Raw genomic sequence first — 16,150 nt, forward strand, 5'->3', positions numbered from 1 at the left:
TGAAAGCTCATCGCAGTTGGGTCGCGCTGTGAAAGCACAATGCACTATGAAGAATTCCAGTAGTTATAATTGAAATTTGTTGTAGTACAATGAAAGATACTTTCCTACATTCTCGGGTAGAAATGTGTGTCCTTACTAAGTAGCTTGCCAAGAATGGAGATGGAACGTTCAACAGTAGCAATTGTTGGCTGACAACGCTGAAGTTGTGCGTGCGTACTCTACTGGCGACACGCCTTGTTGCTACACTCTGACAATGGTGTCTTCATCACAATTTTTCCTAATTAGCTTCTTGATATAAGAACCATGCAATGCCCACGCAGTCTTGCTTCAGTTAGGATATTGCGGTACGTTGCAGAGATGAGCATGGATTAGGATTAGGTTTTGAAAAAACAAGATTTGTGAAATGTTGTTGGATTTGGATTGGATTTGGATTAGACATTTTTTTCAGAACGGATTAGGATTTGGATTGGATTTGCCTATTTTCTGGGAGATTGAAATGTCGTGTGGCGAATGGCGACAAACTTTATTCAAATCAGTTATTAATGTACTTATGGTTACTAAGTTATCTTGAATCAAGTGAATCGTTAGTTGTGAAAGAAAATTTCCGAATCCCTCCATTGCATAAATTAGTATTTTTTCTGAATTTCCGGTAGGAATCGGATTAGGATTGGACATGGACTTGAATAAGAAAAAGTTATGGATTAGGATTTGGATTTGGATTTGAAGGTTCGGATTTGGATTGGATTAGGACATAGAAATTTCAAATCCGCTCATCTCTGGTACATCTCATGTCAACGTATTTGTTCCATTTGAATGTTTATGATTCACAATGAGCAGACAATGGGCAGTCTACAACGGTAGGCCAATAAAGTAGGCTACACGCTGTAAAATGGCAAATGATAAGTTCACCGACAGTGCGAATTCTACGATACAAACGAATTGCAGGTTGTAAAAAAATTTGACTTTGTAAACAATTTTGACTTTTTCTGACCTAACGCTATAATTTTGACCTAATTTTGACTTTTTTGATATGTCAAAAAAAAAATCGCCCTAATCATAACTAAACATTTGAATGTCGATATAGGACGGGAGTCATTCGAAATTGTTGCAATGGTTTCGCTGTACTAATGGTAAAGGAGAACGCAAATAAGAGAACACCATTATAATTTTCAACAGCAAAAATATACGATGTATTTTGGAGTGCGAAAGAAATAATCAATGTATTCTCGGGTTAGCAATCAAAAGTTTTAATCAATCTTGGTATGCATGAATGCATCAATTGCCGCGCAATTTTCGATAGAGTTGTAACCGTAAACTCAGATTGCGAGCAGTGAGTTGACATATCATATCAAGAACTTGTTCTAAGCTGTCCGATCTCAAATCGGTAACAAACGTTGCTTTGAAATCTAACCATATCAAGCGAAACGCCAAATTCCAATAACCGCGACCGTGGAGGTTGCGTTATTGCCACTTCCTGACACCGTTTATAATAAGTCAAGAACATGAAACCATGCAAAACTTGAGTCATCATACGCTGAAACGAACGAAGTACTGCTGCTTGTGTCAACTGGTAACCTAACAATAGCAATTGCGGTCCTGTGTCGGAATTAAGCGGATATTTGTCCGAATTAGCGGATTTTTTTACATGCAATTATTACTCTTGTTCCGTTCCCGAGCATTTTGGCCGGAAGAAGCGGCTGTCCGGGTTATCCGGTATCTGAATTAACCGGGCTCGACCGTAATTCACTATTTGGATTCCCTGCTCGCGAATCCGGATCAGGAAAATTCGTAAATCACCAAAACATTCACTCGGATAGTAATATGTTGCCAAGATGAGCGCGATAAGGGAGCTATAAATTTTTATGTTTACGGATGGTCGCATCCCGCAAAAGCTAAATTTAGAATCTTAGAAAATGCATCTATTTACAATGGACCATCAATCGCCACTCGGCGACCGGGCGATTCGTTAGGCGGTGATTATTGCCATGCGTTTTTACAAACGTGTATCGCAAGATCTCAAAACGCAGTTTTGATGCGGTACTTTCTCAGCGTAAAATCCTTGGAAGTGAGATATACGTCTTAATCACGCGCTTCTCCGTAACTGTATACATTCAGGAATTTTCAGTTCTGTTCTTCTTGACTTCGTTAGCTATAGGTTGTGTTTTCGACCGAACATAAACAGATAGTATACGCAAATCCCTCTCACCGAAGTCTCTACGCTTTACGGGGCAGCAAGCAAACTGACTACTATAATTGCGGACTTACCAATACTCTTATAAGTCTGATTAGTATGATATGATAAGTCCGATTATCATGATACATCTGAGATTGTAATTGAGCAAGGACCTCTCCGCAGATCATACAACATTCCTTACAGTATTGAAAACAGTTTAACGAACTGTGAAGATTGATTTGGATATGCGCGGCATCGGGTGAAATGACTCGCTGATATACTTGCATCGAATAGGTTATTGCCATTTTCATGATCTCAAAAATACCACAGAAATTCCGATACAATGAAAACCGGAAGAAGTTAAAAACGACTTGGTGATATATGCTAACAATCAATCAAACTCATACATTGGACTACGTATATAGTAACAAAAATAGAAAAACGTGTTAAAAAGAGACCAGATGGGGAATAGCCAACAGTTATAAAAAAGGGGACAGGCGACGAAGAGGCATATGTTATTTGAGCAAAGAGAGTCTAACTGCATGGAAAGTGTGATAACTTACATCATTAAAAGCGATCTGGTCATATGACAGTGTTTGTCAAAGCATGGATCACGAAGGGTATTAATTTGAGTCGCGGTAATGACAATGTTAATTCTCAGTTTCTTAAAATGACGCTCCAGATCAGGGTCGGCTAACTTCTTCAGTCCGCGGGCCGGATATGGGAAATGAAGTACTTGGCGGGCCGAATTCCTGAATCGATTCATTAAACGCGTTTTTATCCACCTATACAAGGATTAATCGTATTAAATGTAAACTTTAAGTTTGAAGCGTAGAGACCAAAGCAGTATCCAATGAATTTATTAACGTAATGCACATCAATATCTGTTGTAGTATATGAGAAACCTGTTGTCGATCAAAGTTGTATGCATGTTCTTTCAACTCTGGCTGCATGTCGGACATAAAGAAAACAAAGAACTAATGAATAACTAACAAGAACTCTATTGTTTATGTCCGAAAACAAGAAAGAATAAGCTATACTCGCCATAATTTGACGTAGTATGCAAGTAGTGGAGAATTGTGGAAGACTGTGACCGCCAGCCATATTATCATTTAAGACCGAAAAAGGTCTCCAGACTGTTCAAAATATCTCCGCGAGCCGTATGTTGCCCGTCCCTGCTGCATATGAATCATTAAATTTTCCGAAAATTTTCCGAATTACTTGCTACGTCTTCCGTTTGCTGCGGCTACGGCTACGATGAGTGTAGCTCACGTAAAATGCACCGTCTAAACAAGAAGTCCTGATCGCAGTAATAACACTATACGTCGGCTACTAAGGGAGCAAATTGCTGTCAAAAGCATGTTTTGCGTAATGATGGGTTAGCGTCAATTATTAAGGATTTGGGATTTCCTGAGCTTCGATATTTCCCGCAAGGACTGATGGGAAACACTCATGCACAGAATCCACCCATTGCGATCACTGAATCGAGTTGTGCATTGAGATGTTGTGAAGGTGAAACTGAAGTAACAACCGTCCTCTGCGTCTTTGTATTCTAGCCTACTACAAGTGGTTGTCTGTGACTTGACTATTCCATTTCCATACATTATGATATTGCAAATGCATTTTATCATTTTATCTAAGTTTGACGTATGGGTCGTGAGAGAAGTATCTAGGACTCAGATCTGGGTCGCACTCTAAAACGTTTGAAAGTGTGAGAGTCAACGTCATATAAGGAGAAACTTTAACGGCGGTTGTCAGAGGAGATTTGAATGTTTTGAAGCATGAGCATATTTTATCTGAGATTCCCAACTTTTTTCTGGTGTCAGGGCCGAATTTTCAAAGTTCAGAGTAGTCTACATATGAAACCGCATTGAAAACACCGAAGTAATTGTAACGTATACAACGGAAGATATATGTCGTTATGCGATAGCTTTTCCGTCTCATACATACAAATGTACAAGCGGGGATATTCGCGGGGTAATATTTGATATATTGCCAATTATACTTTGCCAATAACCGTTATATTGATGTTAGTAAAGTTTTATAGGCATGTGCTCTTCATGGAGACAAGTTATAAAGGTCCATCACGAGTATGACTATAAGTGACAGGTATTCATCCTAGCGTTTGACTCAAGTACGGTAGTCAGTTGGAATTCTCTTACTGGTTTTCCAAAGCGGCTTAGACATCACTGGTATTGAATATTTTTGCATCGTTATGATGAATTTGATTAGAACTATCCATAGAAACAAACTACAACTGTCGATTATATTTCTGCGGGATTTTCATCGATGATAGCCGCAAGAAGGCTGGATTGGAGCGGTTTGAAATCACTGATTTATATGGTGGACATTTAATCCCATACTTTAACTGCACGTACGACTGGGGAAGGGCGGCTCCTATATATGATATCAGACCAGTATCGTATCCTCTGTTCGTTATACCCCGATATTTCAAGCTGACATGTTTCGGATATCATATTTTTCACTTTACTTTCACTCGCTCTATGCCTTGTCTCTTGGAGATACGAAATAGGGATAGCGCGGGCCGTACGAAACTTTATGACTCTGAGGTTGGAGCTCACAATCGAACCTGGTCAGATTCTACCCCGTGAACGTGTTCTTGTGAAATGCTGGCATTTCAAATTAATCTTAAGATAATCGATCAAACGTCGTTGCATTTTAACTGTATCACAATATCAGAAAGAAGATCAGCTGGAAATTATATATTTGCTTAGATTTAGGATGGCGGCGTCACGTGACGCCATAAGTTCGTTTTCACATAAAATCTTTGAAAAACTAAGTTGGTGTTCACAGTTGACACGAACTAGAACATGGCAGGACTTTGCGCCATCCACAACGTGAAGTCGATTGGAACTCATATGCAGTGTTTGGTTTCCATTTTCCAGGTGTATGAATAGGTTAACTGATTACAATCAGTTACCTGCAGTGATTCGCTGGAAGCTGAATTTCATCGCGTCAAATTACACTGGTGCCGGCGGGACTTCAATCAAACTACGTCCGCAGAAGATGAGGAGATGGCGGCGAACGAATATCGCTTCTGCGTACATCGTACTGGTACTATTTGTCGGTGAGTATTAAGCCCTACCAAATTGACTATAATGACGATCGCAAATTGTTATGTATCATATGATATTTTGTCGTGTCATTCTGGTGATTCAAGGTTAGGTTTTTCGGCTCGAATACCGTGACGTTTCGTTGTGTCGATCAATCACGCTGCAAGCTCTGATCGCGCACGAAGTGATGATATTTCTACCGAAATAAACTAAGATCACATCTGATCACGTATCCCCCACCATTCGCACCCATATCATACAACCGGCTACTCACCTATGTATTGTATAGATAAGGTCTGGGTTCAAAAGTTGAAAATTTGCTTATTGGTCCACTATAAGTCTCATGAAATTATTTATAGTCACGCAAATTTGTTGCGGTTTCAGTCTCAGAATTAGTTTATAGTAATTTCATCATTTTGAAACACCACAAGACTACGATTCAATGAAAAGATAGGAAGGTGTCGAAACGACTTGGAGTAGTCCTTGAAATCAGACACCTAAGGACAAGCGACGACATGAGGTGACAAGTGACGGAAGGCGAGATCGATATGTTAGGTCGTGGTCCGGTAAACTTGAAGGCTAGCTAGTATTCATTCACTAGAAATTGCTTGTATTTAGACTCGAATGTGGACATGCTCAGTATAACTATATGCAAAATCGGGTGAAGCGGTATTGTTTTGTTAGTCGAATTAACGATGATGTCCGGATTCAACACCGAAAAGGATCGCCACAGTTGAATAGCCCTGTCAACACTTAACAGTTTTTAGGCCACGGGTGATAATGTGCGATATCTGTTGATATAGAACTCTTCTCATTCAAATATGTCCCAGCTGAGTTGATGCGCAATCTATAGGACATATTTGAAACTGATAATTTTCTGAACGCCTCAAAGTTACAACCATATATTTGATGGAAAATTGTCATGTGTCTTTGTCATGTGTTTCAAAATAATATGTATGGGACGTTATATATTCTGATGTCGATCTACAGATACCCTGTTATTGCACCCGACTACATCGCTGTTACATACAGCTGCACTTGCGATTTTACATTGGTTTAGTTTCAGGGAGCCATCCGTCAATAACGAAGATGACCTATTTGAAAATTGACCTTTACCGACCATAAGACAATATCAGATTAACTCACCATTGAAGTTGTTATTTTAGTAGTTGCGGCGTAGATGATCACATGGGTCTTGACGCACGTGATTCAAAAATAAACCCCGCAATGTTCGACGTGAGATTAAATAATGTTAGATTTGCGAAATGCATCATACAGAAGTGACGCGTGGCCACGTAGGAATTTGCGTTGTAAATAACGCGATGTAAGCCAGCGCGCCACACCTTGTGAGTAAATGCCACGGCGGGATGATTATAATGCATGCTACGTTTCCCTCAGCCAAGATGCGTCAAACGATGCGTGCAGAGGGCTAAATCCTAGCAATTTTCCGAGATATTGGCTATCTTCGGCTCATGCGCATTCGTAAGACCTTTGCATTGTCCGTCTATTCACCGTTCCAAGAATGCTGTTTCGTTAATATCAAATTTGGGCACTGACGCGAAACTGGAATCTCAAAGAGTTTTCACGAAACATCAAAATCATTTCGATTGGGTTGCCGCCTAAGTAGTCGATTTGGATCTTGACTGTTTAATCAATATTAGTAACGATAAAGGCTGTGACGTCGATACCAAATTCCGAAAGGAGCAAAGTACACACGGAGTGCAGAGTTTTCATGAAAATATGCACCGAAAACTATAGTTATTCAGATGCGAAAACGCCAAGGTTAACCCGCGGAGTTTTAGATATCTCCGGTATAAACCGTTGGCTTTCTTAATGTAAAGTTGTATACAGGTTACAATGCTCAAAGAACGTACTCCTTGTCCTCGAAAACTGCTTCACATAGATATCACTAGGGTTGCATTGAAAACAAATCAATTAAAAACAAACCTGTTCAAAACAAGGTCCCAATTTAAAACATGTTTTTTATTGTTTTTTTAAGCAATGACGTAACGAATATTCAATTGTGACGTCATAGTGGATTGACCAGAGGTGGTCAAAGTAGGCAAGAAAGCTACTCAAGTAGAAGTAGAAGTAGCGACGTGAAAATCTACTCAAGTACAAGTAAAAGTACTTCTTCCATAAGCCACCTAAAACTACTTGAAGTAGAAGTAGAATTGACTGACTTTAAATCTACTCAAGTAAGTATGTAGTTTTGAAAACAGTCTCAATTCGTTCGCATGGCCTGTTAAAATCTGCTAATTGAGCTATGGGAAGGTGCATGCAGAGAGCTTGATTCGTATTGATGCATCCTAAGAGGTATCAATTTTCAACTTAATAAGCATTCTTTCGCATCATGGGATGCAAATTATAGTATTGATATGAAAATGCGATACTAACCCTTTGTTTACTAGAAAACCCCGTTTTAGAGAACATCATGGCATGGCGCTCGGCCCTACCTCATATTATAAGGCGCCAAGTTTAGGCAAAGAGCAATACGGAGAAGTTGTATCGGATTCGGTTTCAACACGCGATTAGTAGGCTATACGGTAATAACAAATATTGTGGATCGTAAAATTTATATTCAGTGTAGCTTTATTTTCGGAAAATAGAGGCATTACCACACTTGCTTTTATGCTTCAACATGTATGTTCTGCAGAAAAAAGAACTGAAAGTAATTAGAACTCAAAGCATGATACTCGGCATTGAAAGTGAAATACAAATTTAACCTCTAAAAAGCGGAAAATATATGTCGTGTCTTTTGTCCATAAAGCTTCAAAGGTGACGTTCAAAAAAGCCAGGTGTAACGTTGAAAAAGCCAGATTTTCCAGATTAGCAGGACACGTCGTTGGCTACTAGATTACGATATGATAGGTAATTGCTAGATTGCGAAATAGTAGTTTCAAACGTTATGGTGGGCCATATTTACTGTGATGAAATATTTGAGATGGGCGACAATGCGGTGTGAGCGGAACCAAGCAATCCGGTACCTAAATTATATTCACTGATACTTTCGTGAAAACATAGCTGTCACTCCATAACTACTGTGCGCGAAGCGCAACAAAATTTCTGGGCTTTACTTGACTTTTATGAATATTGAATGTTGGTACTCCGTGAAAACAGCCCCGAAATTCCTCAGGCTATCCTTCGTGTTGGGAGTTGAACTACTTCTACTTGACAAACTTAAAATAGCGAAAAGTAAGTCAGTAGATCACAAAATAATACGAAGTAGAAGTATAGAAAATCAGATCTACTTGAGTAAGTACCACAAGTAGAGGAAAACTACTTGAGTACTTCTAAAAAGTAGAAGTACTTCGTTACTGACCGCCTCTGGGATTGACATTGACAATTGAAAATATAGGGTAAATATAACTCCTTTCACGAAATATTTAGTCTACATACCATAGCTGTTGAACCCATGAACCGATTATTTTGAGGTTTCCGACCATCCCATATCGTAAACATCGGCCATATCGGGTGGTAGTAGTCTGTAGGCTCATACAACATGTTTTTTGGAAAGTATTTACACAATTATGGCATGATTTTACAACTTAAAAAAAGCACAAATTTTTTTAAAAAGGCGTTTGTTTAAATGAGACACCGTTTGTTTTAAATGCGACCCTCCATCTCACACTTTCTTTAGTGTAACGAGTTGGTTCAATGCGGCGATTTCATAACCCTTTTTGCCGTGACGCAAAATCGCATCATGAGGACACCCGACTGGTGATTTAATAGTGATAAATCAAATTCATTTACAGTCAAATCTCTTTTATTCATCAAAACGCATACGCAAGGCCGTCAGTGCGTCACGAGTTCAAATAGGCCAGCTTACATCGTCATAACTCGTTAAGCTTAGGTTAAGAGTCAGGGTAACCACATCACACCAGGCCTTCACTGCATAGCACGCCGATGACCGTTCTAGTCTTGTGTAGGCTATCTGTATTCAAACGGCCAAATATTGCATTTCTATAAATCGCATGGTTTGCGAATAAAAGTGTTTCTGGAGCAGAGACATAATCATCACCAATATTACACATTATGTCAGGGCCGGCCAACCCGTGGCCCGCGGGCCACATGTGGCCCGCGAGAAGGTTTTGAGTGGCCCGCGAGGTAATTTCCGAAATTTCTAATATCAAAAATGGATTGCACAGATTGTGATTTGATTAGTTTCGCCGCAACACTTGAGATGTGATGACAAAAATATCAGTTCCGACGCATTGACAGATTCATCAGCCAGTCCCATATTGGTATATCTTCGTACACTACAATAAAGCAGAATAATTTGAGATGGATTTATCAAAAGTAAAAATTTTCTACAAGCTTAGCGCAACATGTTGTCACTCGATTCCTTATTTTTAATATTGTTGCCCTTTTTGTGAAAATGGAAGAACGCCTAATGTATCAGATTGAGTCTAACTATATTCGCGATTACGAGACAAAGTGTCGTTCAACATATGCGACCTTGCGTTTGCGCTCGCAGTAAGACCGTTGACTATGAAACCTAGGCACGGAATGATTGACGCATTTTGGTCGCAGCTTTCGATATCGATATGTTCATGCGCCGAATAGCCCAGTCCTCGCAAACTTGGCCCAGCGATATACGGCAGGCCCGCAATATAGTCAAGTTACAATATTATTGACCTATGAACTTCATAAAATTTTCGCGCTTCGCGCGGTAAGTGGCCCGCGCAATATTTCGTCAATCGAATGTGGCCCTTTGGCTGAAAAGGTTGGCCAGCCCTGCATTATGTAGTACCTAGTACGTAAGTAACGGGCATGATATGAATCTTCCCACTGAAAAACAAAGGTATTGAATTTGGGATCATTTGAGTGGTCCTGCCCTTAACCTAAATTTTAGTTTGACACGCCTGGCCTGTGTATTCGCGACAAATTAAAAATAGAAGAAGTGAATTGTGACGAAAATTGTCATCCATTATGTCGTCATCGTTATTCCTGTTCTGTGTTTCATGTATTGATATCATCAGATGGTGTCAGGGTTGGATTTGCGGTTCAGGACATGGGTTAGGTTAGGCTGAAGATTTGTGTAACGGCTCAAGCTGCAGAATCCAAGAAAAGAGACTACCGGTATGCGATAGGCCTACCATAGCGTGGTGGTGGTTGTATAACAAAGTAGATCTTCAAAACTATCCGAAACAAAGAATATCCAACCCGACTGGTGCGGTATTCTTGACAATCAAGAACTCAGTCAAGACTTACTATTCTGATAGCTCTTTTCCTACAATAATGATACTTTTATACGCCTAAAAGCAATGAAAAAAGCCCACAATTAAATGCCTCCTATTTTCAGGCTCTTCATGGACCCAGACGACTGACGACACGGCCACCGGTGAGTGTAGCACATTAGGTCATGCAATCTGTTTCTAGTGTTACGGAATATACTTAAAGACAATAGCTTTCCTACTTTTTGCTTTTTAAAATTAATGCTTCTAGGCTACTTGTACGCCATTACAACTTAATGTTATAATTCAGTTGTTAAGTATGGGTCGCGACCTCATCACAGCGATCGTCCAATGTACCGTACCGGTAGGCGGTAGGCTATGTGATCTTGAGGAATTTATTTCCAAAAAATATTGGCCTGTGGGTGGCTTATGCATTTCCCAATCCACAGTCATCATTGTTACTCAAAGAGAAGTTGAAAACTGTAGATTTCTACTCAATTACAATTGAAGTAGGGATTTTCAAGGTGCCATATTTGTTACAAATGGATGTATAAGTTGAAGTTTTGAATAGGGAGGGAAAAGGGGATTACTTTCGAAATTGCACTGCGCGTATTCACGACTAACGAGAAATGACTAATATGCCGTTGGAATTTATGTTTAGTCACCAATGTTACCATGATGCACCACTGTTACCGCTGTGAAAATTTCAGTCTAAACGTAATGGGAATGGGAACCTATCCCAAAGGCACATTTTACTTTACAAAATTCAAAGTTTAAATACTGAGGGTTTCTGCCTAAAAATGTTCAAGTAGAAGTGAAAGTAGTTATAAAATATAACCACTTGAGTAAGTAGTGTAAATATTCAAACATTTATTCAATAATTCAATTGTTTGTGCCTTCTCTATTTCATACATGCCGGTAAAGCATTGCATAGGCCTACTAGCATTGCAATGGATTTTTGAAGATGTACGGAGCTTGGGTCGCTAAAGGTAGAAATAATCTAGATTTGGGTCTCGCTGTGAAAAGTTTAAAAACCACTGTTATCATTTCTTGTAGGCCATACAAGAGAAATAATGATGATCATCGTGACCATTAATCGAAAATAAAGTACAGTACGGTGCTGAAAATATGACGGCACACCTTGTCGTTTCAGTTGATTTTACCGACGATACGGCGACTGAAGTACCCGATGGGGCTACCGACTCAGGAACAATGTACGGAGATTTGACGTCTGCAGTGACGATCGTAGATGATGATACTTCGGTCACAAATGCAGACGATTATAACGAAGAGACCACTGCTATAATGGAAACCGACAATCCATCAACGCCAGAACAAAATGTTGAAGACGGAACAGGCACTGTTGATACGTCTGATGAGACTGAACCCACAGCTACAGAACTCCCCAACAATAACGAAACCGTTTCGGACACAGCAATGGACACCAGAACTGTCATTTCTGATACTGAAAACTCTGACGTTACGGAATCCGACAACACCACAATCGAAGATGATGATGATTCATTCACTACAGCATCATCCTCTGATGATTCTGAAGATACCACTGTAGAAAGCACCATAACACCGGTGTCAACAGACGGAGATATACCCACAACTGAATCTGATTCACAAGGTACTGAGCAGGACACATCGGCGATGTCATTAACAACTAATGATGTGGATATTGAACCGACAAATGCAATGTCAACTGAAGCCTATGATTTTGGAGGAACCACAGAGGAAAACACCCCAGAGACGACAGTGCCAACTGAAAATAGCGTGCCCACAACTACATCGAATACTGATGAAGGTGTAGAACCGACAAATGAAACTTCAACTGAAGCAGATGATCTTGTAGGTACCACAGAAGAAAACACCCCGGAGACGACAGAAGCAACTGACAATGATGAGCCCACAACTACATCTACTGCTGATTCAGACAACACTGATCAAAGCACATCAACAATGTCATCGACTACTGATGCAGTTATTGAACCGACAAATGAAACTTCGACCAATGAAAACACCGCAACCCCAGAGACGACAGTGCCCACCGACGGGGATATTCCCACAACTACATCTGCTGCTGATCAAGACACATCAACAACAATGTCATCCACAACTAGTGCAGATATTGAAAGTACTAATGCGATGTCAACAACGGTCGAGTCCGATGTTACAATTGATAATGAAGTCATAACGATGTCAACCACGGAAGGATACAATCAAACTGTAGCGACGGAATCAAGTCAAACTAGATCCTCCACCGACCCCACTGGTGACATCCAAACCACAGCTGCATCCACCTATAGAATGACGACAGAAGACAATCAGTCCGGGACTATGGCTTCAACAGATATGGATAATCAAACTGGACCAGTCTCCACTCCCACTGATGACATCGAAACCAGTGCTGCGTCCACCACTGTAATGATTACAGAAGGCAACCAGCCTGAGACTATGACTACTACAGAATCAGGCAATCTAACAAGATATGTCACCACTACCACTGATGATATCGAATCCACTGCTTCATCTACCACTGCAATGGTTACAAGAGGCAATCAGTACGAGACTATGGCTTCAACAGGCATGGACAATCAAACAAGATCTGTCACCGATCCCACTGACGATATCGAAACCACTTCCGTAACCACTACTGTAATGGTTACAAGAGGCAATCAGTCTGGGACAATGTCTTCAACAGGCATGGACAATCAAACCAGACCTGTCACAAATCCCACTGATGATATCCAAACCACTGCTGCGTTCACCACAGTAATGATTTCAAAAAGCACTGGTGATGTTATCAGCACCACTGATGTATCAACTGCTACTGTGGTCACACCTACTACTGTTTTGGCAACGACACGTATCACAGACTTGACTGGACAATCCACAATCGTGGCAAGTACTGCGAGCACTACCACTACTGACATAACTACCAGCCCAATGAGTACTCCTGAGAGAACTACAATCGCTGTCAGTGCTCCTGACATGACTACATCTACTGCGAGCACTCGTGACACGGCTACAACCACTGCAAGTGCTCCTGACACAGCCACTACCACTACTATTACCGCAAGTACCCCTGACACAACGACACAGTCTACTGCCCCTCAACAAAATGACAGTAAGTTATTTTAAATGCTTTAATGAGAGGAGATAGTTTATTACGTGAGATTTTGACTCTTTTTAAATATAGCGCCTAGATAGGCCAGTTAGTGATAAAGCAAGTTTAAGTCAACTGGGTAACATTAGTTGTATTTATTTTCGCAAACATGATCGGGATCTTGTGCAGGTTTTTGGGTTAGGAATTGGATCTAGACTCTTGTTATTTGAAAACAACCCATTCCGAACTACAGTTCACCAACGCTGAAAAATTTCAATCTGGGAATGATTCTTTCTTTATTGGCTTACTGTAAAAGCTCTGAAATTCCTGTCACCCTTTTGTACGATTGCAATGTATGACAGCGTTCCTCATTCCAATTATCGACCAGATTTTGTGGATTGCAGTTTGATGTTAAGCGCTGCTTGATGACATCATCTATTTATGCTCCAGTGGCCGTCTAAAGATGGATATGTAATTCCTTTCAGCTGTCTTCTCAGCGGCGGAAACTGTTTTACGATTGCGGTTTCTAAAATTGGATCGTAACCCCTCCAAATTTGATCTCATACCCTGTAATTTGTTTCGTGTCTGAAGTAGCCTATCACTCTCCATTGCTAAATATTGTGAATTGGTGAATTAGTAGCCTAAGTAGTAAGGAAGTACCGTAACTCTGTCTACTAATTTGTATCCGTATAACTAATAACTTTTTGACAATCGCTAGGTGATACGAGCCCTGGAAGTTACAACTTGCTAATGTAGCATTGGCGGTCTTATACTGAGCTCACGCATGTTGTAATTTTGTAGGTAACGGTGTAACACTTGTAGATTTGACACAACAATGTAATTTTCTTGATTCAATGATTAAATATGCCTCTTTTCAGTTTGCACATTGGAGAACATCCAAGTTCGAGAAGCTGACACCATCGCATCGCCCAACTATCCACAGAATTACGGTGGGAATCGGAACTGCATGATCCAGCTTCAGAACCCCGACTCTTGTGGCCGTATTTCGATTACGTTGGAAAGATTGAGGACTGAATTTCCTTATGATACTTTGCAGGTCGAGCCATAGTTTATTTAGAAGTGATTACCAGCTGATTTCAATGAATGTATGCATAGGTAAAATTGAGCTTATTTTCCAGTACCGGTAATGCTGATTTTTCAGAAGTAGTGACTTTTTTTCAGGTTTGTTCAGTAACCACGTACTTATGCTATTTCCGAGTGTTCAGAGTACAGAGTATGGTTGATGTACAAACAAGGTTCTTTCCAATTCTCTTAGTTGCTGACGATATTAAAAGATATTCTGATATATTTTCATATTAATATATTCTTCAAATGCGTATTGAAGTTTTGTACTTCTTCAGTCTTGAAATGACACTGGAATTTTACAGTATATCGGCCGCAGTTAACATTGAATTTCATATTATCATGACAGATTGACGGCATTGAAGGCGTTGAAGGCGGCGAGGCTAGGCTATCTGGGCTGGTCTCCAGGACGACGTATTATTCCACAAGCGATACAATCACAATTCGTTTCGAGAGCAGCGCCAACACCCTTGGAGAGCAGGGATTCCAGCTGACATATGAGCCTGGTATAAAGCGATTCCGCAACTTTCGGACTATTCTCAGATAGTAATGAGCCATGTTCCCAATGAACACTCATTTTTAATGACGTGTAGCTGGCATCACTTTGCTTGTGGCACCGGAAAGATACATATCGGAACTTTGCAACACATAATTGCTGTTGCTGTCCAAGTGGTCTGTATATTTTGATGATGCTGTCTCCAATCATTCTCGCTTTTTCTACGAAGTGTTCTCATATCCATTGAATATGACACTAGTGTACAATGTACACTGTACATGTACATTTCGATACGTCTGAATTGCTTGTAAATATGCAAGACATTATTTAAGATGTAGGCCTATTACAGTCACATTCATTTGATGCCAATTATCTATCAGATGCACATTGATGTTGTGTTTTGCAGTCACCTTGCTTAAGCTTTGCGCAGTAGCTATTCGCGTTGTTTGATACGCAACTCCATTTCAGTTACGAACGAATGCGAGTGCTCTAATCCTTGCGGAAATCATTCCACGTGCTCCTATTCGGCGGGAAAAACAACATGCGAATGCGATTGTGGTTACAGTCATGTGGACATGCAGGACGGTAGCAAGCCTGGTAGTAATTGCGGTAAGTACTGGTACCTATCATTTTCGTTGAGATGTTTTCAGAGACTACCGGATTTATCTCCTACTCCAAAAACAAGTGGAGACTAAGATATGAATTGGCGATCAGCGGCATGACCGTTAATTCATTAGGCCAGCTGGTCTCAGCATACCATCATATATAGGTCTATAGCCTATGTCATTAATTTGAATATAATATGTTATAAAAAGTATAATGCAGTAATATGTATAACATTGTATTTAAATGTGATATGTCAATCAAACTAGATGTCACTAACAGGGTTGCAACCGAGTCATAAGGTTTCGAGTCACAAGTCGATCTCACTGTTATAGTTTTGACTCGAGTCAAGTCTGAGTCCGAGTCAGTGAGTAGAGGGCCGAGTCTGAGTCGTGGTGTTTTGACCCGAGTCCACGTCATTATGTTCACTGT

General features: G+C 40.2%; 1 protein-coding gene and 1 long non-coding RNA gene across 7 annotated transcripts in view; one reads left to right on the top strand and one right to left on the bottom strand.

Moving 5' to 3' along the window:
- LOC145435012 (uncharacterized) overlaps positions 1-16,150 on the top strand; it is a 544,696-nt gene that overhangs the window by 449,200 nt on the left and 79,346 nt on the right. For 4 of the 6 annotated variants that reach the window (XM_080312269.1, XM_080312265.1, XM_080312266.1 and 1 more), the window contains 6 exons: positions 5,080-5,261; positions 10,553-10,591; positions 11,578-13,557; positions 14,415-14,593; positions 14,969-15,125; positions 15,584-15,724. In XM_080312269.1, the coding sequence (XP_080168395.1) occupies positions 5,084-5,261; positions 10,553-10,591; positions 11,578-13,557; positions 14,415-14,593; positions 14,969-15,125; positions 15,584-15,724 (2,674 nt within the window). In that variant the 5' untranslated portion in view covers positions 5,080-5,083. Of the gene's footprint in view, positions 1-5,079; positions 5,262-10,236; positions 10,330-10,552; positions 10,592-11,577; positions 13,558-14,414; positions 14,594-14,968; positions 15,126-15,583; positions 15,725-16,150 lie in introns of those variants that run through there. The other 2 variants (XM_080312263.1, XM_080312267.1) reach the window with 2 other exon arrangements.
- Positions 14,970-15,569, bottom strand: LOC145435092 (uncharacterized). Its single transcript, XR_013913710.1, has 2 exons — positions 15,389-15,569; positions 14,970-15,348 (listed from the first exon to the last, which is right to left on the bottom strand). It is a non-coding gene; the product is annotated as an uncharacterized LOC145435092 (long non-coding RNA).

This window comes from Botryllus schlosseri, chromosome 3 (assembly GCF_051294905.1).
Source record: "Botryllus schlosseri isolate E-star chromosome 3, Bs_hap1, whole genome shotgun sequence".
Lineage (NCBI taxonomy): Eukaryota > Metazoa > Chordata > Ascidiacea > Stolidobranchia > Styelidae > Botryllus > Botryllus schlosseri.